The sequence below is a fragment of the Cynocephalus volans genome, chromosome 10 (assembly GCF_027409185.1).
Source record: "Cynocephalus volans isolate mCynVol1 chromosome 10, mCynVol1.pri, whole genome shotgun sequence".
NCBI classification, from domain to species: Eukaryota; Metazoa; Chordata; class Mammalia; order Dermoptera; family Cynocephalidae; genus Cynocephalus; species Cynocephalus volans.
In genome coordinates, this window is record NC_084469.1 from 100,693,880 (window position 1) to 100,720,075 (window position 26,196).

A 26,196-nucleotide genomic window follows, 5' to 3' on the forward strand; every position below is an offset into this window, starting at 1 on the left:
ATTTTTGCTAACTATGCATCCGACAAGGGATTAATATCCATAATATGTATAGAACTCAAGCAATTATACAGTAAAATAACCCAAATAACCCAATCAAAAAATGGGCAAAGGAGCTGAATAGACAATGTTCAAAGGAAGACATACAAATGACCAAAGAGCCATGAAAAAATGCTCAACATCACTAGTCATCAAGGAAATGCAAATTAAAAGCACATTGAGATACCACCTCTCCCCAGTTAGACTGGGTATAATGAAAGACACGGTGAATAACAAATGCTGGCGAGGGTGTGGAGAGAAGGGAACACTCCTACACTGTTGGTGGGGACTGGAAATTAGTGCAACCACTATGGAAAACAGTATGGAGGTTTCTGAAACAACTACAGATAGATCTTCCATATGATCCAGCAATCCCCTTTTTGGGTACATACCCAGAGGAATGGAAATCATCATGTAGAAGGGATACCTGCACTCCCATGTTAATCGCAGCTCTGTTTACAGTATTTGTCCTTATTTGTGCTATGAGAGTGGCAATAAGATTGAACATCATGTCTTATCATTCATTCACTCAAACTCATGAAGTTTGCTCTTTCCTTTGAAGATTCAATGATATTCCATTGTATGTACATACCACATTTTGTATATACGTTTATCCATTGATGGACACTGGGGATTCTTTCACCTCTTGAATATTGTGAATATCACAGCTATGAAGATGGGTGTACAATGTTTCTTAGAACCTTTGTTATTTTTAAAGTACATAATTTTATGTTCTTAATCTTGGAAGGTGCAAAATATACATATGTATTACTCTTTTAGAGATTAATTTTAAAATTATTATTCAGTAAAATGAATTTTCTGTCTACTATTCTTTCTATTTGAATTAATGTATAGTTTTGTAAACCGTGCTGCAATCAGGACAAAGAGAAGTTACACACCTCCAAGTAAACTCCTTTCTGCAGCCTCTTTTTAGAAACCCTCATGTTTGTGAGCCAAATTATCTGCTCTCTGTCTTTAAATTTTGACTTTTTCCTAATGCCTTGAATGGAATCATATGTCACCAAGACCTGTGCATGATTACTTATAGCAGTTCCATTCATAATGGATTAAAAAGAAACAATCCAAATGTCCTTACAGGGTGAATGAATAAATAAACTGTGATATATTATTATACTAGAATACTGTGTAGCATTAAAAAGGAGTGAAGGACTGATATATGCAACAACTGGTATGAATATTAAAGGCAGTATTCTGAAATACAGAAGCCAGACTCAAAAAGCAAACATTTATTTTCAAATTCTCATTATGCCACTCTATAAGAGTACTTTCATGTTCTGATTATTGATTTGGTAGGTTCACCCTATTAGGACCATTTTAACCTCTGATTATTTAGATTTTGATATACATATTCCACTTGAAGCACCATTTTTCTCTTTCTTTTCATCTGTGGGTTCACTCTTTTTCATCAGGCAGTTTCACAATTGTCCCCACCAGTCACCAGTCCTCTAGCCTTGAATTCCATCTAATGGCCAATTCCTGCTGCTTGTTGATATTAAGAATATTTTAAAAATCCAGTAACAAAGTCACAAGGCAGATTGGTTCCATTTTCCCTTGGATGCTTTTTTCAAACTTTCAGCTGTTTTAAGTCTATAGGTACAAGCCCCAACAAGGTCCAAAGCCCTTTGTTTTCTCACATTATTCAATAATAAAGCTCACCTGTGCCTTTGGTATTTTATATTGTTTATTTTTTGATTTTTTGTATTTCATCTATTATTTTTTGTGTTTGAGTGAATGGGGTTATAATGGTAAAGGATGACTTTTCAGTACCATCTTGTGTCATGGTAGTTTTAATATATCAAAAAATTGTAGGTTAACAAAGTTCATTCAGAAGTAGGTAACAAGATAGAAAAAAATGGAGACAACAAATAGCAAAGAATATGTGATCTGAATGAAAGTGAAGCCATTTGCCATAGATCCTCTCCCCACATTAACGTAGAGCAAGTGGGAGATAAACTCCACCTTCCAGCTTCTCTCCGAGAACAGAAGAAACTGGAACAGGCATACAGCATTCTAACTTTTCCATGTTCATCTTGAAGGACTGGATTTAATCTCACCTATCTCAGGTCATTGATGGGACTTGGCACACTTTAATGTCCTGGGGCCATGAAGAACAATGACAGCATTTGGGACAGACACAAATGTTTGGTAGGTTCCCAGAATCTCTGGCCAGGCTGATAGGTGAGGTTTCTCTGCTACTCCAGTTTAGTCTAACAAGACTGGAAGAGGTGGCTGTCATATTCTAAGTCACAGTCATAAAGATGCTCATCACTACAGGAAAGCAATACATAAACAAAGTGATTATTTAATTACACGCAAAATATTTATTTAAAGAAGTAACATTAGCTTAGTTGTTTAGAGAACAATGTAGGTAACACCAAGTTCAAGGGTTCAGATCCCCAGACTGGACAGCAAGTTTTTAAAAAAGAATATAATAGAAAAGAAAAAATAGTACCAAACACAAATCATAGAGCTAAAAAAGACAATGACTGAACTGAAAACAAAAATTCAGTGAAAGGGGTCAACCGCAGACTAGATCAAGCAAAAGAAAAGATCACAGTGAACTTCAAGTTTGGTCATTGAAAAATCTTATGATTTGAGGTGCAAAAATAAAACAAAAGCAGGAGGACAATTTAAGGCCCACATCAGACACCACTAAACAAACCAATATACATGTTATAAGAGTCACAGAAGAGGAGAAAACAAGAAACTGACAAAGCTTATTCAATGAAATAATAGCTGAAAAATCCCCAAACCTGAGGAAAAATTGGAAATCTATATTTAGAAAGCTCAATGGATACTAAATAAGATGAATTCAAAGAGACCCACACTGAGACATATTATCTCAAATTATAAAAAGTTGAATACAGAGAGGGAAATGTGAAAGCCACAAGAAAAAAACTATTTGCTGTATACCAGGGAACTTCCATAAGACCGTCAGTAGATTTTTTCAGCAGAGACGTTGCAGTCCAGAAGGGAGTGGGATGATATATTCAAAGTGCTGAAAGAAAACAGACAAACAAACAAACAAACTGGCAACCAAGACTACTACACCTAGCAATCTTTTCCTTCAAAAATAAAGAAGATAATGAATTTCTGAGACAAATAAAAGCTGAAGAACTTCATCAACACTAGATCTGCCTTAGAAGAAATGTCAAAGGGAGTCCTTTAAGTTGAAATGAAAGGATACTAAATAGCAGCACAAGTTCATAAGAAAGCATGAAATTCATTGGCAAAGGTAAATATCGAAGGGAAAACCTTATTATATTACCATAATGGGGGCAGGAAAGTATACTTTTAATTCTACTATAGAAGTCATGACACAAATGTATTAAAAACAACTATAAATAAATTATAATGGCTATGTAAAAAATATAGATGTAAATTGTGACATCACTAGTGTATAATGTATGGGTGAGAGGAAAAGTCACAGAATTCTTGCATGCAAGGTAAGTTAAGTTGTAATCAGCTTAAAATGAATTTTAACTATATTTCGTGTAAGCCTCTTGGTAACCATAAAGAAAACACCCATACAAGTTACAGAGACACACAAAAAGAGAGGTAGTGAAAACCTATCAATAAAAAACATACAAAAGACAGCTGCAATAGGAAAAAAGAGGGACAACAGAATTACAATATTGACTGAAAACAGTTAACAAACTGACAAATATTTTTCTTATCAATTAATCTTTTAAATGTAAATGAATTAAACTCTCCAATAAACAGATGCCAAGTGGCTAAAATGTAAAAAGATCAAACAGTATTCTGTGTATGAGAAACTCACTTTAGATTCAAGGATACATACAGACTGAAAGTGAAAAGATGGAAAAAGATATTTCATGTACTGGTAACCAAAAGAAAGCTGGAGTAGCTATGCTTATACAAGGCAAATTAGACTTTAAGCCAAAAACTCTCTCTAGAGACAAAGAAGGACATTATATAGTGCCAAAAGGGTGAAATCAACAGGAAGCTGTAACAATGTAAATATGGAACTTAAAAAAAGAGAGAAAATTCAAATAGATTAAAATCAGAAATGAAAGAGGAGACATTACAATAGACACTTCAGAAATATAAAGGATTGTAAGGGACTATTCTAAACAATAATATGCCAAATAGATTGAATAACCTACAGAAAATGGGTAAATTCCTTGAAACATAAACCCTACCATGTCTGAATAATGAATAAATGGAACACCTGAACAGAACAATAACAAATAAGATTGAAGTAATAATCAAAATCCTCACAAAATAGAAATACCCAAGACCAGCTGTCCTCACAGTTGAATTCTGCTAGACATTCAAAGAATTATTACTACACTCTTAAACCTTTCCAAAACATAGAAGCAGAGGAAATACTTTCAAATTGATTTTATGAGGCCAACATCACCTTGAACCCAAAGCCAGACAAAGACACCATAAGAAAAGAAAACTACAGACCAATATCTCTGATGAACATATGTGCAAAGATTATCAGTAAAATATTGGAAAATTGCATTCAACAACACATCAAAAAGATTATACACCATAACAAAGTGGAATTTATCTTTGGGAGGCAATGTCGGTTTAACTTATGCAAATCAGTCAGTGTGATACACCACAAAATGACATGTGAAAATGACATGATCACAACAATAGAAGCAGAAAAAGCACAAGGTTCAACACACTTTCATGATAAAAACTCTCAACAAAATAGGTATGGAAAGAAATTTATTTAACACAGTAAAGCCCGTTTATGAAAAGCCTAAATCATAGTCAATTGGGAAAAACTGAAAGCTTTTTTTCTAATATCCAGTATAAGGCAAGGATGCCCATTTCTATTGTCTCACCATTTCTATTGTCTCACCATTTCTATTCCCATAGCACTGGAAGTACTGGCAGGAGCAGTTAGGCAAGAAAAAAAATAAAGGCATCCAAACTGGAAAGAAAGAGGTAAAATTCTCCCTGTTGGCAGATGACATGACTTTGTATTTAGAAACCCCTCAGAGCTACACAAAAATACTGTTAGAAATAATAAATAAATTCAGTGAAGTTGCAGAATATAAAACCAACATACAAAATTATTTGCATTTCTTTATGTCAATAGCTATCTATCTGAAAAGAAAATCAAGAAAACAATTACATCAAAAAGAGTAAATTACTTAGGAATAAATTTAACCAAGAATGTGAAAGATCTGTACACTTGAAACTATAAAAAATTTCTTTCTTACCATGAAAGAAATTGAAGACAACAAAAATAAATGGAAAGATAGCCCATCTTCATGGACTGAAAGCATCAATTTTGTTTAAATTTATGTACTACCCTAAGTAATACACAGACTCAATGTAACCCATATCAAATTTCAACGTCATTTTATTTTTTATAAATGCAAAATAGAAAAAGGTCCAAAAATTTGTAGGGAGTCAGAAAATATCACAAATATCTAAAACAATCTTGAGAAAGATAAGCAAAGTGGAGGCATCACACGTTCTGTTTTCAAATTATATTATAAAACTATAATAATCAAAACAGTATGGCACTGAAATACAGATACACATACTAATGGAACAGAATAGAGAACCCAGAAATAACCCCAAGCATATACAGTAAACTAATTTGTTTTACTATAGCATCAGGAACACATAATAGGGAAAGGATAAATTATTTTTAATTAATGGTGTCAGGAAACCTGAATATCCACATGCACAAGGATGAAATTGGACCTTTTTATTACACCATACACAAAAATCAACTCAAAATGGAGTCCTAAATGTAAGACCTGAAGCCATAAAACTCCTAGAAGAAAACATAAAGGAGAGCTCCTTGTCATTGTCTTTGGAAACTATTTTTCACATATCTTACCCAAAGCTCAGGCAACAAAAGGAAAAATAAACAAGTACATAAAGCTAAAAAGCTTCTGTGCAGCAAAGGAAGCCATCAATTGAAAGAAGAGGCAGCTTATGGAATGGCAGAAAATATTGGCAAACCATGATAAGGGGCAATATATAAAATACATAGGGAATTCACACAACTCAATAGCAAAAAAACAATAACCCAATTAAAGCATTGGTATAGGACTGGAATAGACATTTTTTTTTTCTCCAAAGAAGACATACAAGTGTCAAATAGATATACAAAAAGGTGGTCAAATGAATTGATAAACACATGAACATACTGAATTCTTTGTAGATGAAAATTTTAAATTAATATTAACATGAAGTACCATCACCACCTATTAAATAATGAGTGAAATCTAACTTAAGGTACTGAGATTATACTTGCCCACTAATGCTTTCCAATGACATTGTAATTTCCCACAACTTTATTATAGATCAAAAGTCACAATTTCAACCCAAAATCCCCTGCATGGAAAAAAAATTATGTGGAAACTACCATGAAATTTTTTAAAAATAAGATTATGAAAACCTAAAAAGGAAGTAACAGATCAGTTTGTATTGATCCAAGACAGAATTGTCACAGAGAATGTATTAGAATCTATTGTACAAAATATACAGAAGGAAGATTAAAGTTCTGGAAACATTTGATCACTCAGAGAAAAATTCTTGAGTTCTTACATTTTTAGTGTAACTTAGTTATATTTTTAGTACATTATTTATTTATACCCACATATAGAATCTATACTTTTCATTCCCATGATTGGTTTTAGAATTTCTGATACCATTGACTATGTAGTGATGCCTTCATTTATACCTAAGAAAAGGAGACTGGAATACGATTAGAGAAGGATGGTGTATCCAGGTGTGCAAGGCATGTGAAACGGAGATGAGCAGACACAGTTGGAGAAGTGCAGGTGCATGGTGCATAGCTGGCCTCATGGAGTCAGGGAAGCAGCCACCTTGATCCCTGCCTGCTGGAGTTTTGTCCTGTATAGATTGATAGTACCCTGGGATCACAGTGACAGTAAAATTGCTTGGCTAATGAGGAACTTTAGATATTGAGCCTCTAGGGATACAGAGACTGCAAGGTGCCTGTGGCCACCTCATTCCACGGTCCTTCCCCAGCAAAGAAGTAGCACACTTGAGCCTCCTCCCACAGATGATCCTTCCTGGACAGAAGCCCGGTGCCTCACTCGGTCCCTCTTCCCTTCCTGAGGACACATCTTCCATATATTACACCAGAGATGCCAAACATCATTCCACTGTGACTCCAGCCAGGTAACCAAAAGTCCCTTAGCAAATGTTTGGAAAAGAGGGCAGGTGTTTTAACACAGGTTTATCCAGGGCAAGCTGTGAAGAGCGTTCATACATGAGACTATCAGCCCTTAGGAATCCGTGGATCTCCTGCCTGTCTGTCGTCTTTTCACATGTAGCTTGTAGCTTTGCACCCATACTAAGCACCTCTCATCTATTACTCTCATACTCAATCTCTACAGAAAATGACCAGGACCAATTTCCTACTGAGTAGAAATCTGGTCTTCTAAAACAGGATGACCGTGATGAAATTCTCTGGCATTTGCTGGCAATCCTGTGGTCATGGGGGCAAAAATTTGGTAAACATCACCGTATCTTCCTAGTCCTGGTTCTTGATTCACATTTGTCAGAGAATCCAGACAATAACAAAGCTGCTTACCCACTTGTTTTCTTAAATAAAATTATCAAAAATATTTATTAGCAGGACAGCATAGTGTAACTACAAAATGACCCCTTAAAGTTTCCAAAATAGACAAATGTTGACTCTGTACTATATCAGTGTCAGCTCTCTTTTTAAAGTAACAAAATAATACATTTATGGAAGGCATTGCCCTCCATCAGTCTTCTTCCTTCCCAGGATGGCATTTACCTGTGATGCAGCTCCCGTTGTGGGTCTAGTTAACCCACATTTGATTGTCTTCTCTATTTTACCCCATTTTATCTATCAGATTCATTAACAACATGAAACCCAGAAACCAAACAGCTTTTTCAGAATTTGTTCTCTTGGAGGTGACAGAAGATCCAGAACTGCAGCCCCTCATCTTCATCCTCTTCCTGATGATGTACCTGGTCACCATCCTGGGAAACCTGCTCATCATCCTGGCTGTCATCTCTGATGCACACCTGCACACACCCATGTACTTCTTTCTCTCCAACCTGTCCTTTTTTGACATTTGTTTAAGCACAACCACAATCCCAAAGATGCTGGTGAACATGCAAAAACAGAGTCAAAGCATCACTTACACAGGCTGCCTCACCCAGATCTGCCTTGTCCTGGTTTTTGGTGGCTTGGAAAATTGTGTCCTTGCAGCCATGGCTTATGACCGCTGTATGGCCATTTGTCACCCTCTGAGGTACACAGTCATCGTGAACCTCCGCCTCTGCGGTCTGCTGATTCTGCTCTCCATGTTTGTTAGCATCGGGGATGCCCTGATCCACAGCCTGATGGTGCTGCCGCTGTCCTTCTGCACAGACCTGGAAATCCCCCTCTTCTTCTGTGAAGTTGTTCAGGTCATCAATCTTGCCTGTTCTGATACCCTCATCAATAATATCCTGATATATATTGCAGCTAGCATATTTGGTGGTGTTTCTCTTTCCGGAATTATTTTCTCTTATGCTAGAATTGTCTCTTCCGTTATGAGAATGCCATCAGTAGGAGGAAAATATAAAGCATTTTCCACCTGTGGGTCTCACCTCTCAGTTGTGTCCTTGTTCTATGGGACAGGTTTTGGGGTGTACATTAGTTCTGCATTTACACATTCTTCCAGGAAGACTGCAGTGGCTTCAATGATGTACACTGTGGTCACTCCCATGATGAACCCCTTTATCTACAGCCTGAGGAACAGGGACCTGAAGGGAGCCTTGAGGAAATTCATTGGTAGGATACCTTCTTTTTTGTGATTGTGTCATCTGCTTTGTAATGGGAATTCATTGCAAGTTAAAGAGAAATTCTCAGTGAGCCAGAATGCCAGACTTCTGCATTAGGAAGATCTGAAAGGAGTTAATGACATAATGGGTAAATTTATTGCAACTTGGCATTGACACCCTTGCCTCTGTGATATTTCAAAAATAAATTCCATTCTCTAGCTCAGTTTCTTTGACTGGAGTTTATGGAATCTGAACCTGAGGCAAGGGTTATAGTGATTTTGTTGGAACATTCTCAGAAGTAGGAAAAATAGAGAAATTGGACCGGTCATTGAAAAGACTCAAACAAAGATGTGGTTATAGTGGAGACGTCTACCTTATCCCACTCTTAGACACACGTGAATTGCACCCCAGAAACACGGGAGTGATTTTCCATGCCACAATTCAGTTGTTCTTGAGACTGGTCACTGGTAAATTGTACGTGTGTCATGCAGCTTCAGCATCCACTACACTCGGTTTTATCATCTACAGAATTTCTATAGCTAGATTAGCTCAGTGATGGGAGATGATTTGAGACCTTGATCATCATTGGTTAGGAAGCTTTTGTTTCTTTCTAATAAGAGAAAGTAATCCTGACTCTAATATGCACAAGCAGTAAAGAGAGTTACCTTTAATTACAAGGACTTCAGAGATGGTGTACATAGAGGAAAATCCATTTACTCCTCCATGTGGTGGTTTTATCCTAGAGTTGTTTCCCCTCATGGACCTGGATGGTTGCAATAGAGGCAGACATATGCAGACATGATGCCCAGAGACAGAAACCTGACCATCCTTCCCTAGATCTATGGATAAGTGACATTGCAGAGTCATCTCAAATGTACCTTCTTCAGTCTTGCCAATTGTATTTGGATCATATGCCACTTCTTAATGTAATTCCTGGTGTGAAGAAAATTATTACTAAGAGATACTTTGACTGACTATAGGCAATGTAATTCCTGTTGGAAAGTTCACTTCTATAAATACTACAAACACTTAGTACAATTCCCCACACCTAATAAGTACTCAATAAAATTTAACTGGTATTATTGTATTCCTTATTTTGCCTATGTGCACAATCTTATAACGCTCCTGGTCTTGTATATCTTTACCACTTCTTTTAGTAATTGGGTTTGTTTTTGTTTATTGTTATATTTATTAGCTGCTTTTTCTGGTCTGAATAATATAATAAAATAAGTAATTATTAGGTAACCATGGCAAAGGTTCTTGTGGTCTGGCATCTTATTTGCTTTGAAACCTTCCCAGAACGTGTTTGTAAAAATGTTTATGGGTTTTCACCTTCTCTTTAGTCACCTCTTCTTACTGTGTTTCTTGTTCTTTTTTCTTTTTAATCTTGCTGTTGGAGTCCACATACAAAACATTACTGAATAAAATTAATTGTATCATTGATGTGTTATAGGATGGGCTGCCGTCTTAGAGCTCTCATGGAAAAGTTTTTAAGGTGCCTTTATGAGGAATGTTATCCTATGGAGAAGTAATTTATTTTGAGATGGAGATCTTGAGTGTAAGTGAAGATGGGAGAAAAGGAAAACTGGCAAGATTAGGGACATCACTTTCCCCATACGCACAAAAACTGGGGGGGGGGGCATAAATCAGAATTGTCTTTGTGGATATGAGGGTTAAAACTATGGTGGTCTCAAAGGGGAATCTAAGGAGTGGCTAGAGAGCCTTCTGTGTGATCATTGCTGGAGGTCGAGGGGATGCTGTTATTTTCAGCACCACATCTAGGAAACAGCTCCTTGTCTGGCTCCCAAGTTGTCTTCCATGCAGAGCTTCCTCCGTTGACATATATGGAACACCTGCAGAGATAAGTCACCTGATGCTTTTTCTCAGAGGACTGAATCCCATTCCTCACTCAAGATCTACTGAGTTTGAATCGAGGGAGACATGTGAGGGACAAGCATTTTTAGTAAGCACTGTCGGATTCTGATGCTCTGAAGTCTGAGATGCATGACTTTCCTATCAGAAGAACTTCAGATAATGTATTTCAAATTAGAAATATGGAAGGACTTTGCTCAATTTTACTTTTTAAAATAGTATGCACGAAGTTGTGTATAAAATCTATCTGTAATTTTGAAAGAATAGTAACATAATGAAAATACATATACATATTCAGGGGCCAGTAGTAAAGTAATGACATCACCATAGTATTTACCTGAAGGGTTTCTTAATCATAGCAGGTATCTTTACTGCAAGTAGCAATCATTATTCTCAATTCTATATTTATCATTTTCCTTGATGTTCGTTTTTCTACTAGGTTGAAATCTGTGAAGGAAATTATCAGTATTTGATCATATTTGTCCAGTGCAAATGGCAATAGAATTAAATGTCATTGTCTTATCACCCCTGTATGTATTCCTGTCCAATTTACACATTTGCTTTTTTCAAAACTTGTTAAAAGTTTAATATCATTGTTTGAATTTTGTGTTCTGAATATTTTTACATTATGGCACTTTAAAGATTCAATCATGTTGCTGGTTATACCAGTATTTAATTTATTTTTAATACTGTATATTTTTACATTGTGTATGGTGATTTTTCAAAATTGGTATTCTTTCTGATATTGATGGAAATTTTGATTGTTAATATTTTCTGCTATTATGAATAATTCTTTTAAATATTCATGTATACGTCTCCTTATGGAAATGAAAAAGAGTTTTATACTTGGGGTGGAGTTATTCAGGGTAACAAAGTATCTATTCTTTGAGTAGTTCCGAGTAGTTTTCTTTAGTCGGTGAATCACTTTGCATACACATTAGAAGTTCCTGGTGATCCACATAATCACCTACAGTTTTTAATTTATGCTGACAACCCAGTGGGTTTAAAAATCATTCTGTTAAATGGCACAACTCTGATTACACGGCTGAAAATCTTTTCACTTATTTGGGGGCCATTTATTTTCTTTCTGTTAAATGTTTCTTTGTGATATTTCTACTGAGCTGTTTATCATTTTATTTGTAATTCATATGAGTCCTTTATGTACTCAGGATTTTAGTCTTAGTTACATGTATTGAAATTTTCTCTTTAAGTGTGTGCCTTTTGGGGAGATAATCTTTATCTTTTTTTGGACAAACAAGTGCTTAGTTTGTAGGTAGCTTAATTTGTCAATATTTCATGTATTTTGGAGCCCTGTTGTTTGGTGGAAATGTGTTTATAATTGTTATATCACTTTGGTGAATTTACCTTTGTATCAATGTATATGTCTTTGTCTAACCATTTTGACCTAATGTCTACTTTCCATTGTTTGTATGGCCTCCCCAGCTGTCATTTGGTTACAATTTCATGAAATATATATTCCTACTGATAGAAATATAAATACTCTCACTTTTATCTTACTTTGTCTTAAATCTGACTTAAGTGTCTTGCAGATGCAGTTGGATAATTTTTAATAACGATTCTGCCAAGCACTGTCTTTTGTTTGGGCAACTTAATCCTTTTACCCTTAATGCAATTACTGATGAGGAGGTACTTACTTCTGCCATTTTTCTGTTTGTGTTTTGTGTGTTTTATACCTTTTTGTTTCCTATTGTCTCTGTTAATGCCTTATTTTATGTTTAGTTGATTTTTTTTTTTCATGAACTATACTCTTAATCTTTTGGATATATACCCGGTGGTGAGATTGCTGGATCATATGGTAGTTCTATTTTTAGTTTTTTTGAAAAACCTCCATACTGTTTATCATAATGGCTGTACCAATTTACATCCTCACTAACAGTGTACAAGGGTCTTCTTTTTGCTACATCCACACAAGCACTTCTTATCTATTGTCTGTGTTTGTAATAGTTTTTTTATTGGTTATGAATATTCATGAGATACAAAGCTGATTGTCACCCCTTGTGCCCATGATGTGAGGGCCAGATTCATACTGGCAGCACACCCATCACCACAAATTGCATTTGTACCCTGTGTCCCCCACCCAATTATCCCCAATCTCTCTCCCCCTCCTCCATTCCCCCCCAGCTCCACTTTGTAGACCAAGGAATGTTCTCTTACTCTGTTGGATCATGGCACGACTGTGGTCTTCCTTTCCTTCCTTCTTTCTCTCTTAGCTCCACATATGAGTGAGCACATGAGGTATTTATCCCTCTGTGCTTTGCTTAAAAGTTCTAACAGGTGTGAAGTGATATCTTATTGTGGTTTTTATTTGCATTTTGATGATGTTTAGTGATGTTGAGCACATTTTCATAATCCTGTTGGTCATTTGTATGTCTTCTTTGGAAGAATGTCTGTTTAGGTCCTTTGCCCATTTTTAACAGGGTTATTTGTGGGATTTTGTTGGTTGGCTGGTTGGTATTGACTTGTGTGAGTCCCATTTATACATTTTCATATTAAGTGCTTACCTAATTGTCTGCCATCATACGTATTTGCTTGAACCTTTACACCAATATTTGAACAGATATCAATCTGCTAATCTCCTACTCTGACTCTAAAGTTTTTGGGACTTTTTCATCCTAAATAGAAACATTGTTTTGCACAATTTTGATAAATGTTCTAGAATTTTCTAAATTAAAAAAAATTCTAGGTGAAGAGGTATATGATTAGCTTCTGGTTACTCTTCCATTTTTGGTTTTTGATATCCCTTTGTAAAGGTAATCTTCAAACTTGATCCTGGTTTCTGCCTATGAGGACTCTGGCAGAGGACATAGATACATGGGCTATGTCCCCAGTCCAACCTTATCTGTTTATTAGCCTATGAAATATTTTAAAAAACAGAGTAGTACAGAATAACAGACAGGTGACTGTGTATCCATTTCCATAATTAATAAATTTTAACATCTGCCATAATTGTTTTCTTCTTAAAGTACCATAATAGTGTGCTGAGTGGTGACATTTCATTTTAAGTCTGCTCCATTCTCAGAGGCAACTACAGTTTTGAATTTGTTGGGTCCATAAACATTGTTTTAAACTGTTTAAAATAATGTGTGTGCACATGTATGTGCAAGTGTTACAATTTAAATGCCCATCAGTTTAAGAAGAAATAAATAAATTGTGATGTTGTAAGACAGTGGTAAACAGTGAAAACTTAAATATAATGAACCCTAATAAAAGGTACCCAGGCTGATAAGACATCAAATGCATTATCTTAAAAACCAACTGTAAAATGACATGTACAATATACAAAAATTTAAATGCAATTAATAGCATTATTTATAGGTAGAATCATACTAAAAATATTGAAAATGCTTTGGAATAATACCAAATTTAGCAGAATGGTCCCCCGTGGGAGGAAAAATGCATTGAGAATATGAAAAAAATGACAGGAGGTTGGTTCAAAGAAATATACACTATTTTACTTATTTGAAAATGCATAATACAAGTAGGGCAATAAATTTTAATTTGATGATGCTGAGCGGTGAAAATCAGGCTTTTGTTGCTTTTCTCTGTACTTCTTGGTATGCTAAAAATATTTCATAATAAAAAATGAAAATTTATAGTATCAGTGTAATTTTTAGTCTTATTTTTTCATACTACATATGCCATATTAGGCACATTATTTATTCTTTTGAGTTTGTATTATGTGTGTCGATACATCTCAGTCTAATTTAATCATTTTAATTGCTATATATTTTATCTATGCCCAGGCCAAATGAACATTGATATTGTTTATTGAGGTTCATGTGGCTTGTTTCCTCCCCCTGCTTCTACACATGAGCGAGATTTCAGCACATGCAGCGCTCCCTGAAATTTACACTTATCATACGAGGGTTGTTTTTTCCTTTCCTCTTCTTTTGTTTTGTCCTACTCCTCACTATTTTTCCTGTAATGACCCATGCCAGGTTGTGCAGTCATATTCATGCCATAGACACATCACTGAGAGGGTTCCATAAGTCATGCACTGTTATTGGTGATACTGTTTATTTGCTTTTTTAATTCTTTCAACATCCCTATACGTTTTCATGATAATTCCCATGACACAAATGTGGATACAGGGTTTTTTCACACAGTTGTAAAAATAACCTATTTCTCAAAGCAAGTGCTGAAACCTAGGATAAATGAAGGTGTGTCTGAGTCCAAATGGTTGTTTTTTGCTATGGTTGTCTGTTTTCACAACTCTGTGCTTGGCTCGGATTTCCTTATTGGTGAAGCTGAGTTTGTCTAGGGCCATCCAGCTCTAAACATCAGAATCCTAATGATCTATTTGTCCTTAAAACATCTTTAAAGACTTTCTAAATCATTGGTTCTCAAGAATAATAGGCAATACATTGATGCACTCAGGACTTAACCAACTAATCCTTCCCTGTGTGAGAGGATCCAATGTCTATGTTTTCAAGGATCTCATCTTAACCCAGAAAATAAGACTATCTGGGAACTGATCATGAAACCCATCTTTGCAACACCCTCTAAAGCCAGTGTCCAATGCAGTCTGACCCACACTTCATTGGAGCCCAACCAGATGAATACCAACAAATTATTTCACTTTTCATCTGTTTTCTTAGGAGTCTATGCGTTTCTCTTTCTTTCATTTAGCTGTTTTTTAATTCTGATTATATGCCACCTGTTGCCTGAAGGGAAGAGCTCCCTTGGGATAAGACAGAGAATCTCACAGATACGGTTGCCCAGCTTCTCTTAGTGTTAATTGCTAACAGAGATGGCTTGTGTTTCCATGGGGTTGTCTTAAGAACCTCAAGTTTAAAGGCAGCATTTTCTAATCTTTGCTCAGGCCCACCTGGCTGGATGCCATTCACCTGTACAACTAATTTCATAGGTGGAAGCAGACATACCTTGAAGGCAAGGGGAAGACTTGGGGGCTTTGTTCAGGAAGAAAATATTAAAGTTATAAAAGGAGATTATGAGATCTGCTGGATCATTTAAAAATGCCAATTCTGTACTATCCAGAAGTACTAACAGAGGTTGGTCCACTCAACTCAGTAGTCAGACGATCTGAGCTGAGCTCAGTCTTTGCCAGTGACTGTGTGTTTCACATCCATGATGTAACTTCACCTTACCTAGGTGTCTTCATGGGTAAATGGGGGAGTAGCATGAACTGCCACATCTGTAATTTGACAAGACCTTCAATTGATTCTGAAGCAAGCCAGAGATTGGGAATCATTGCTTTAGAAGACAGATTGCATAACCTTTTCTCCTCTTTTTGTTTGTTTGAAGGCATGTAGTAATTCTGGTTGAAAATCCATGTCTTACACTTTGTTTTAAGAAATAAAGTTGGTGTTTAATAAAACATTTGTTTCAATAAAGGGAGAAAGAATGTATGAAACAGAGTTTGTGTTCAATAAAACATTTGTTTCAATATAGGGAGTGGAGGGAAAGGAGTGGGAAAGAGGAATGGAAGAGAGAAAGTAAGAGGAGGGGAAGACTTGGATACTCATTTGGGTTCACAATAACATGAGAGTTTTGCTTTTGTTTTTTAAAAAAGTCCTTCTCAAAATTCCACATACATCAAACACCTGGAGGGTTTGTGAAAGCGTGGATTGCTCATCCTGACCCCTGACTTTATCAGCAGTAAGTCTGAAGTGGGGACCAAGACTTTGCGTGTCCCCACTGCTGCTGCTGCTGCTGGTCCACACGTTTTGTTGTCTTTTTACTCCGCCTTTTCCATCAGATTCATCAACAGCATCAAAGCTAGAATACAAACAGCTGTTTCAGAATTCCGTCTTCTGGGACTGATGGAGGGTCCAGAATGGCAGCGCCTCCTCTTCAGTCAGTTCCTGTCCAAGTACCCGGTCACCAATCTGGGAAACCTGCTCGTCATCCTGTCACCTTTCACTCCCACCTCCAAATCCCCATGGGCTTTTTTCTCTCTGAGCTGTCCTTTACCGACACCTGTTTAGTCACAACCTGATCCCAAAGATGCTAGTGAACGTCCAAGAGCAGAAGCAGAGCATCATTTACACAGCACCCTTTACCCACCCAGGTCTTCTTTGTCCTGGTTTTTGGTGGCTTGGAAAATTGTTTCCTTGCAGCAATGGCCCGTGACCGATATGTTGTCATTTGTTACCCTCTGAGGTACATGTTCATTATGAACCTCTGTCTCTGTGATCTGCTGATCCTAGTCTTTCTCTCTGTTATCATTGTGGACACCCTGCTCCACAGTCCGCTGGTGCCATGGCTGTCCCTCTACGCAGACCTGGAAATCCCCCTCTTCTGTGAAGTTGTTCAGGTCGTCAACCTTCCCTGTTCTGATACCCTCATTAATAACTTCCTGATATATATTTCAGTTAGCATATTGGTGGTGTTCCTCTGTCTGGAATAATTTCCTTTTATATTCACATTATCTTCTCTGTTTTGAGAGTGCAATCAGTGGGAACAAATATAAAATGTTTCCCACTTGTAGGTGTCACTTCTCAGTTGTTTCCTTGCTCTATGGGACAGGTTTGGGATGTACATTAGCTCTGCAGTTACTGACTCACCCAGATCATCTGCAGTGGCTTCAATGATGTACACTGTGGTCCCTCCGGTCATGAACCCCTTTATCTACAGCCTGAGGAACAGGGACATGAAGGGAGCTTTGATGAAAGTCATCAGCACAATTTTCTATGATGTATCTTTTGCTTTGGACTTGGGTCTCTAGAGTAACTCAAAGCAACGGGATTCCACTTGTGTTAGATTCAAACACTCTTGCCTACTCTAGGACACAGCTCTGCTCCTTCTCCCCATGGGTCAGTTTCTCTGCTTTGATTAGTTCATTTTCAATAGTATCCAATAGATTTGAATTCCTCTAATTAAAAAAAAAAAAAAAAACCCTCTCTGGATCCCACATCCTACTCTAGCTACAGTCTGGTCCTTTTATAGCAAAATTCCCCAGGAGAGATCTCTACATTCCGTTTTTCTCTTTCCGTTTCCTCCTGAGGTCGCTCTAACAAGCATTTGTTACAGCACACCCAGAACTGCTCTCGATGAGCTATCAGTGTCCTCTACCACATTCAGTCCAGGGTTGAATTCTCTACCCTTAACCAACTTGTCAGCAGCCTCGACTCTAGTGATGACTTCCTGAAATCGTTTTGGATTTTCTTCTACCTTACTGGCTACTATACTTTAGTCTCCTTTGATGTGTCTCCCGTATCTTCCCAAACTTCAGACACTGGAAGGCCTCAAGGCTCAGTCCTCAGGTCTCTTCACCACTCTAGGTACCTTTATTCTTTTGCAACATCATCCAGACTCATGGTTATAGATGCCACCCACACCCTGAGGACTCCCAAATTTATCTCTCCAGAGAGGAACTCTCCCTTGAATTTCTATGTCCAACTACCCACATGACATCCCTATGAGGATGCCTAATGGTCATCTCAAACTCAGCATTTCCAAAACAAAAACCATGGTATTAATCCCCAAATATGCTATGCACACAATCTTTCCTGCCACAATTGATGGCAACTCCATTTATTATGGTGCTGAGCAGTTTCTGTCATTGACCGTCACCTCTGATTCCTCTTTCTCTTATACACTGTCAAGTCATTCAGAAAACCTTGCTGTCTATGCCATGAAAATAGATTTAGAATCCAGCCAAATCTCATCACCCCCACCATTACCACCACGATCCAAGCCACTATCAATTTAGATAATTCAAATATTGCCATAGCTGAACTTCCCTTCATCTGTCTGTCATTAGTGGGATTTGCATCAACCTGCCTGACCCTACCTCTTTGATCTCCTCCTTACTTTTCTCCCCTTTACTCGTTCCAGGTCTACCCGGCTGGACTCATTATATCCTGATGAGTAATTTTGGTGATTCCCGGTGCTGTGGTTTGAATGTTTGTCCCCTCCAAAACTCATGTTGAAATTTAATTGCCATTGTAACAGGATTAAGAAGCGGGATCTTTAAGGGGTGATTAGACCATGAGGGCTCTGCTCTCATGAATGGATTAATGTCACCATAAAAAGGACTTCCAGGAATGAGTTTTCCCCTCTTCTGCTCTTCTCCCATGTGAAGGACAGTATCCTTCATCTCTGGAGGATGCAGCATTCCAGGCACCATCTTGGATGTGGAGATGAGGCCCTCATCAGACTCTAGACCTGGTTGTCTTGATATTGGACTTCCCAGCCTCCAAAACTGTGAGCCAGTAGATATCTGTTATTCATAAGTTACCTAGTCTGTGGTACTGTTATAGCATCACAAAATGGACTCAGACACTCTGTTTCAAAATTATTTTTCTTCCAACCTGTTTAAATTTTTTATTTTCAACTTCTGTTTGAATGGGAAGGATTTTCTCTCTCCCTCTCTCTGTCTATCGGCTCACTCTTTCTCATGTAGCAGGTTACCACTTGCTCTCACCAATCACTAGTAGGTTTTTCAGAGCTGTATGCAAATTACTGATTCCTGCACTTGTGATTTTTGTAATATCTCAAATCTAGCTACGAGCATGTAGTTTAATTCAATTGCTCCTTGGAAGCTTTGCTGAAACCTTCAGCAGTTTTTGTTCACATTCATGAGTCCAGGGTGGTAGACAACTTCTGTTTATCTGCATTTCTTAAATATTGAAGCTCCACTTTTGCCTTTGGCTTCAAGCACCTAATCTCCTCTAAGGCATTCAGCCCTCATTACCTAGAAAGAGTAACTTCTTCCTTAGGGACATAAATCCATTGAGCCCTTTCGTTTTAATAAACTCACCATTTATATTTATTTTGTTTTATGAGCCAGCTATATCTTTTTATATTTTATCTATTATTTCATGTGTTTGAAGTGAATGGGGTAAGATGGTGAAGGATGATGTTACAATGCTATCTTATCTCATGTTGGTATATTGAAAACACTTGATTTAAAAATGACATTTATATAGAAAGTTAACATGTGGTAAAATAAATTACTAAACATGAAAATATTGAATTCATTATAGATAAGTTTGTAATTAAGCTTAACATTTTCACCTATTAAATTATGGTTTAAATCTTACTAAGTCTACTATGAGTATGGATTAACCAGCATATTACTGTTTTCCAGTAACATTGAAATAACTCTATTAAAGATTGAGTCATAATTTCAAAACATAATTCCCAAATGTGAAAAAAATATATACTTTGAAACTATCATGATGAAGTTGAAAAAGGTGGTTATGAAACTCACAAATGGGATTAACAAGTCTGTCTATATTGATCACCATCAGAATTGGTGATAAATTATAAATTAGAATCTACTGTATTAAATAAACAGACTGAAGATTAAGGACCCGGAAACATTCAGTGGCTCTTAGGTACACCTCTGATAGTCTGCATTTTCGCAATATCTCAGCTATATTTATAGATATATTTTGATGCCCACATGTATAAACCATGTGTCCACACCTAAAACTAGAATCAGAGTTCAGGTATGCCATTGCTTGTATGTAGACAAAAAGGACTGGATTCCAATTCGAGAAGGACGGTATATCCATGCGTGCTAGGCATGTGAAATGAGATGAACTCAACAGGTGGGGGAATGTGCACGAGTGACTTGGCTTTGCAGGGTAAGGGAATTAGCTCTCTTGAATTCTGCCTTGCTAGAGTTTTGTCTGTAAGGATTTACATGGCCCTGAGCTCCTGATGCCAATAACAGTGTTTGTCTAATGAGAAGCTTTGGATATTGGGCCCCCAGGGACACAGAGACTGCATATAGTCTCTCTGTGACCACCTCACTCAACAGCCCTTCTCAGCCAGGAAACAATGATCTCTTTGGCCCAGAAGCTCAGTGCCTCAGTGGGTCCTTCTGTCCTTCCTAAGGACAGATCTTCTGCATTCATCATTCAACCTCGGGGGGAGATGTCAAGAATGATTCCCCACTGATGCTGGACAGGTAACCCAAAGTTCCTTAGACAATGCCTTGGAAATGCGGGCAGGTGTTTCCTACAGCTTCTTGCAGGTAGAGCTGTAAGGAAAATACATGCATAGGATGATCTGAACGAAGTCCCCCATGAGACTCCTGCCTAACTGCCTGTCTGATCCCGACATGCTCTTTTGTTATCTTTGTAAAGATACTCACGCTGCTGTCATTCTCCTAGACTCCTACTCTGTCTATATAACGACAGGAACCATTTTTCTCTTGAGCATATGTCTTCCCCTTCTCAACAGGATGACCATGATAGAACTCCCTGGCATTTGTTTGCATCGTTGTGGTGGTGGAGGGCACAAGGGTTGGTCAGCTTGGCCTCCTGCTGTCATTCTCCGTCCGCACATCTTCATACTGAAGAGCTTTGGTGCCATCTTTGTCGCTTGGCTGTGAGGACCCTGGGGAAGGAAATGTAGACCCAGAGAGACCCAGCAGGCCACCTTCCTTGTCTACCTGTTTCTCTTTAAAAAACTGCTGAATATTTTAAATTAAAAGAACAGAACAGATATTGTAATAATAAAATAATATGCCACCACTCATGCATTAACAGGATCAACAAAGGTTACTGTTCTGCTCTATCAGCTTCATGAGTTTTTTTAGTAGCAAAATAATGTATGTACAGAAGGCGCCCTTTTTACATTCCCCTTCATTCCTCTTATTTTTCCAGAGGCAAATCCCATGGTATGGTATCCCCTGTGCATATTGTGTATGTATCTGTAAGTGTATATAAGATAAAAGGCAAACACTGCATATAGCTATCAGCTAGAAAGAGAAGAAATAAATTGTGATGTAACAGTACAGTGCACACTTTATGGTAGTTAAAATTAAGGAGACAAACGTGTGCATGCCGACATTAATGAAAAATATATGCTTAGTAAGAAAGCCAATTTTTTTCTTCCAAATTTTATTTTATTTTGTCAATGTACAATGTCGTTGATTACTGTGGCCCATGACCGAAACCTCCCTCCATCTTCCCACGCCCCCTCCCTCCCAACAGTGTCCTTTCTGTTCACTTGTCGTATCAACTTCAAGGAATTGTAATCGTTGCGTCTTCTTCCCTCCCCCCCCCCTGGATTTTTTGTGTATTTATTTATTTATTTTTAGCTCCCACAAATAAGTGAGAACATGTGGTATTTCTCTTTCTGTGCCTGACTTGTTTCACTTAATATAATTCTCTCAAGGTCCATCCATGTCGTTGCAAATGGCGGTATTTTATAGCAGAGTAGTATATACCACATAGCATGTATAGTATGATTTCATCTATATACAGCTTTTTAAAACGAAAAAAATGAAATTGCTCATGTAAAAATAATGCAAAATATAATAAAAATGCATAGAAGTAATGTAGATCAAATTAGTGGTTTCACCAAGAAAGGAAAAGAATCAAGATTGTACAAATATATCATGTAAGGGGCTTCAGATATACCTATATTATTTATTGCAATGAGAATACCTAAAGCAAGGATGGTGAAGTGTGTAAATTTGATGATGCTGACTGGTGGGCACCCAGACCTCCAATGTTACTCTTTACACTTTTTGTTGTATTGAATAATCCATAATAAAAATACAGGTGTAGGTTTTGAAAATATTTTTTAAATTTTTATTATTTATTATTAGAAAATATTTAAAGCATTCTCATGATGTAGACTTTATGTCGTAAAGGGTTTTATTTGTCCTGTAGGATTTCATTGCCTGCATTGATTCATGTTTCCAATTAATTTGATTATTTAATTCATTTTCATTACTGTATGAATGAATGAATGAATGAATATTGAGATAGTCGATCTTTTTATTTATTTTTTCCTTTCCCCTGTATATGATCAAGATTCCCAGTGGGAATTCCAGCACAGAATCCCATCCTGAAGTTGGCAGTTGTCGTGCTAGGGGCATTATCTCTCTTTCCTCTTTCTTCAGCTTACCCTGCTGATCACCTCCCGCTAGTACAGAAACATGCCAGGTGCTGCTGTTCGTGGCAGAAAAACAATTCCCGATAGGAAATGTCATGATGAAGGTCGCATATACGGAACACTGTGCAGGCTGCTTTTCGTCTATTCATTTCTCATCATTGACCATCCCATTATGGTTTTATGATAATTCCCCTGGGCTACTCATACACTTGAAAATTTCCCCATACACAAAATACATGCTGGAGCATAGACTAAATTCAGAGTGTGTAGTCGAAGTATCACATCGTTTACTGATGCTCAGATGGTCACTTGTGTCCCCAAAGAGAGGCAACACCACGATCTACAGGGACATTCCTTTGAGGACCCCTGATGGTAGGACTATCATATAAGTCTCTGTCTTCCAAGGGTCAATACACTTTTGCTATTTTCATGTTTTTAAGCAGCTAAGCATTTTATTCTTTCTCCCATTCAGTTTTTTTTTTTTGGAGGGGGTTGGTTTTTTTCCAAATCATATGCTACCTACTACCTTAGAGGAAGAACTTTCCTGAGGATGGGACACAGTTCAAATTTTATTCTGATCTTTCAGTTTGTTTGAAGATGCTGTAGATTGTGTGTCGTCCCCCCGCCAACTTCACTGAAACTTAAATCCCCACTGGAACTGTTGATGGCGGGAAATCCCATTACGGTAATTGAAACCTGGGGCCTTGAAGAGGTGATTAGATTGTAAGACTGGGCCACAGTGAGTTCATTAAAAACGGGGGTCATGGGTATGGTTCTGAGGGCTTTAAAAGTAGAGGACTGTCTGACTCTGCTCTCTCTGCTTCTACCATCTTGCAATGTGAGACCCTTGGGTCACTGTCACCACCACCGATGGACTTTTGACTTCCCAGCCTCTGAAACTGTAAGCAATGAATTTTGTTTTCTTACAAGGTACCCAGTTCCAGGCATTTTGCTATGAGCAACAGAAATGGACTAATACAGAAGTCATGGAATAATCCTGAAGAAAAGAAGTGATGTCATCTTTATTTCACTCACAGCACTTGCCGCAAGGTGTGAAAGAAGAACAATAAAAATTTTAAGTGATTAAATGAGAGAGGGAAGAGGAGGAGGGAGAGCAGAGGGATGGAGGGAAAAGGAAACAGAGAAATACTTGACTGTTCACTGGGGTTCACTCTACTCGGTGGTTCTCAAACTGTAGCCTGTGTAGAGTCACCTGGACAGCTTGTTCCAACAGATTTCTGGTCATCGTCCCACAGCTTATCACCAGTATGTCTGGACTGGGGCCCAGGAATTTGTATTTCTCACAAGGTCCCCGGTGCTGCTGCTCTGGCTGCTGCTGGTCCACGGACCCTACATTTGCTTTTCTTTTTCTTTTGTCTATTTATTTATTTGGTTATGAATATTCATGAGATACAAAGCTGATCGTCATCCCTCATGCCCAAGTTGTGAAGGCCAGATCCATACTGGCAGCACACCCATTACCACAAATTGCATTTGTACCCCGTGTCCCCACCCAATGATCCCCAACCTCCCTCCCTGTCTCCCTTTCTCTCCAACTCCACTTTGTATCCTAAGGTGTGTTCTCTCCCTCTGCAAGTCCAACGCACCACTGCGGGCTTTCTTTCCTTCCTTCTTTCTCTCTTAGCTCCTGCATGTGAGTGAGCACATGTGGTATTTATCCCTCTGTGCTTTGCTTATTTCACTCAACATAAGTTTCTCCAGGCTCATCCACGTTGTTGCAAATTGGAGACTTTCATTTTTTTTTAATGGCAGAATAGTATTCCGTGGTGTATATATACCACAGTTTCCTTATCCAATCATCCACCAATGGACATTTAGGTTGGTTCCATATCTTGGCTATTGTCAACAGAGCTGCGATGAACATGGAGGTGCAGGTATCCCTTCCACATGATGATTTCCATTCCTCTGGGTATATACCCAGAAGAGGGATTGCTGGATCGTATGGAGGATCTATCTGTAGTTGTTTGAGAAACCTCAATATTGTTTTCCATAGTGGTTGTACTAATTGACAGTCCCACCAACAGTGCAGGAGTGTTCCCTTCTCTCCACACCCTCGCCAGCATTTGTTATTCACCATCTTTTTGATTATAGCCAGTCTAACTGAAGTGACGTGGTATCTCAATGAAGTTTTAATTTGCATTTCCCTGATGACTAGTGATGTTGAGCATTTTTTCATGTACGTGTTGGCCATTTGTATGTCTTCCTTTGTCACTGATGTTTCAGATCAGATCATCAGCAACATGGAACCCAGAAACCAAACAGGATTTTCAGAATTCTTTCTCCAGGGACTGACAGAGGATCCAGAACTGCAGCCCCTCCTCTGCAGCCTGTTCCTGTCCATGTACCTGGTCACTGTGTTTGGAAACCTGCTCATCATCCTGGCCGTCATCTCTGAGACCCATCTCCACACCCCCATGTACTTCTTCCTCTCCAACTTGTCGTTGGCTGACATCTGCTTAAGCACAACCACAATCCCAAAGATGCTGGTGAACATCCAGACACAGAATCAGAGCATCACTCACACAGGCTGCCTCACCCAGGTCTGCTTTGTCCTGGTTTTTGCAGTTTTGGAAAATTTTCTCTTTGCAGCCATGGCCTATGACCGCTATGAGGCCATTTGTCACCCCCTTAGGTACATGAACATCATGAATCCCCGCCTCTGTGGTCTGCTGATCCTAGTCTCTCTGTTCCTTAGCGTTGTGAATGCCCTGCTCCACACTCTGATGGCGCTGCGGCTGTCTTTCTGCACACACCTGGGAATCCCCCCCTTTTTCTGTGAACTCGCTCAGGTGTTCAAGCTGGCGTGTTCTGATACCCTCATCAATAACATCCTGTTATACTTGGTAGCTGGCCTATTTGTTGGTGTTCCTCTCTGTGGTATCATTTTCTCTTACACCCAAATAGTCTCCTCTGTTCTGAGAATCCCGTCGGCTGGAGGAAAGTGTAAAGCTTTTTCCACCTGTGGGTCTCACCTCTCACCTCTACGGGACAGGTTTTGGGGTGTACATTAGTTCTGCAGTTACTGAATCTCCCAGGATGATTGCAGTAGCTTCTGTGATGTACACTGTGGTCCCTCCAATGATGAACCCCTTCGTCTACAGCCTGAGAAACAAGGACATGAACAGAGCCTTGAGGAAGCTCATTGACAGGATAACTTCTCTTCTGCAATTGTCTCCTATGATTTGAACGGGAGTTTCAGAATAAGTCAAAGTGACAGAAATCCTCATGACAGAACGTCTGACTCTTTCATCACCAAGTTCTCCTAAAATCACTAGAGAACGTATTGGCCAAGTGCATTTTAACTTGAAGATGAAACTTGACTTTGCTTTTTTACCTACTTCTGTGATGTTTGACAAATGATTTCAATTCTCTAAATTCGGTTTCATTGCTCAGGTTCCGTAGAAGCAGAGCCTGAAACAGGGTCCAGTTCTAGTAATTTTTTCTTGTGGATCACTCTTGGAAGACGCAAAGTTGGGGAAGGAGAATAGGGCAAGAAAAGGACTTAAGCAAGAGCTTGGTCATGTCTAGAGACTGGGTTCCACTGATGCTATCATCAGTGCCATGCAGACGTTTCTCAAAATTGAGCCTAAGGTGCAGCAAGGCAGCTGGCTTTATACCCCCATCTAGTCA

At 38.2% G+C, this 26,196-nt stretch overlaps 1 protein-coding gene and 1 pseudogene across 1 annotated transcript; both read left to right on the plus strand.

Moving 5' to 3' along the window:
- Window positions 1–7,902: 7,902 nt before the first annotated feature.
- LOC134388490 (olfactory receptor 7G2-like) lies at window positions 7,903–8,862 on the plus strand. The gene has a single exon (XM_063111563.1). It carries the CDS (start codon window positions 7,924–7,926, stop codon window positions 8,860–8,862), a length of 939 nt encoding a protein of 312 aa, XP_062967633.1. The 5' UTR covers window positions 7,903–7,923.
- Window positions 8,863–24,803: 15,941 nt separating this feature from the next.
- LOC134387549 (olfactory receptor 7G2-like) lies at window positions 24,804–25,752 on the plus strand (annotated as a pseudogene).
- The last annotated feature ends 444 nt before the right edge of the window (window positions 25,753–26,196 follow it).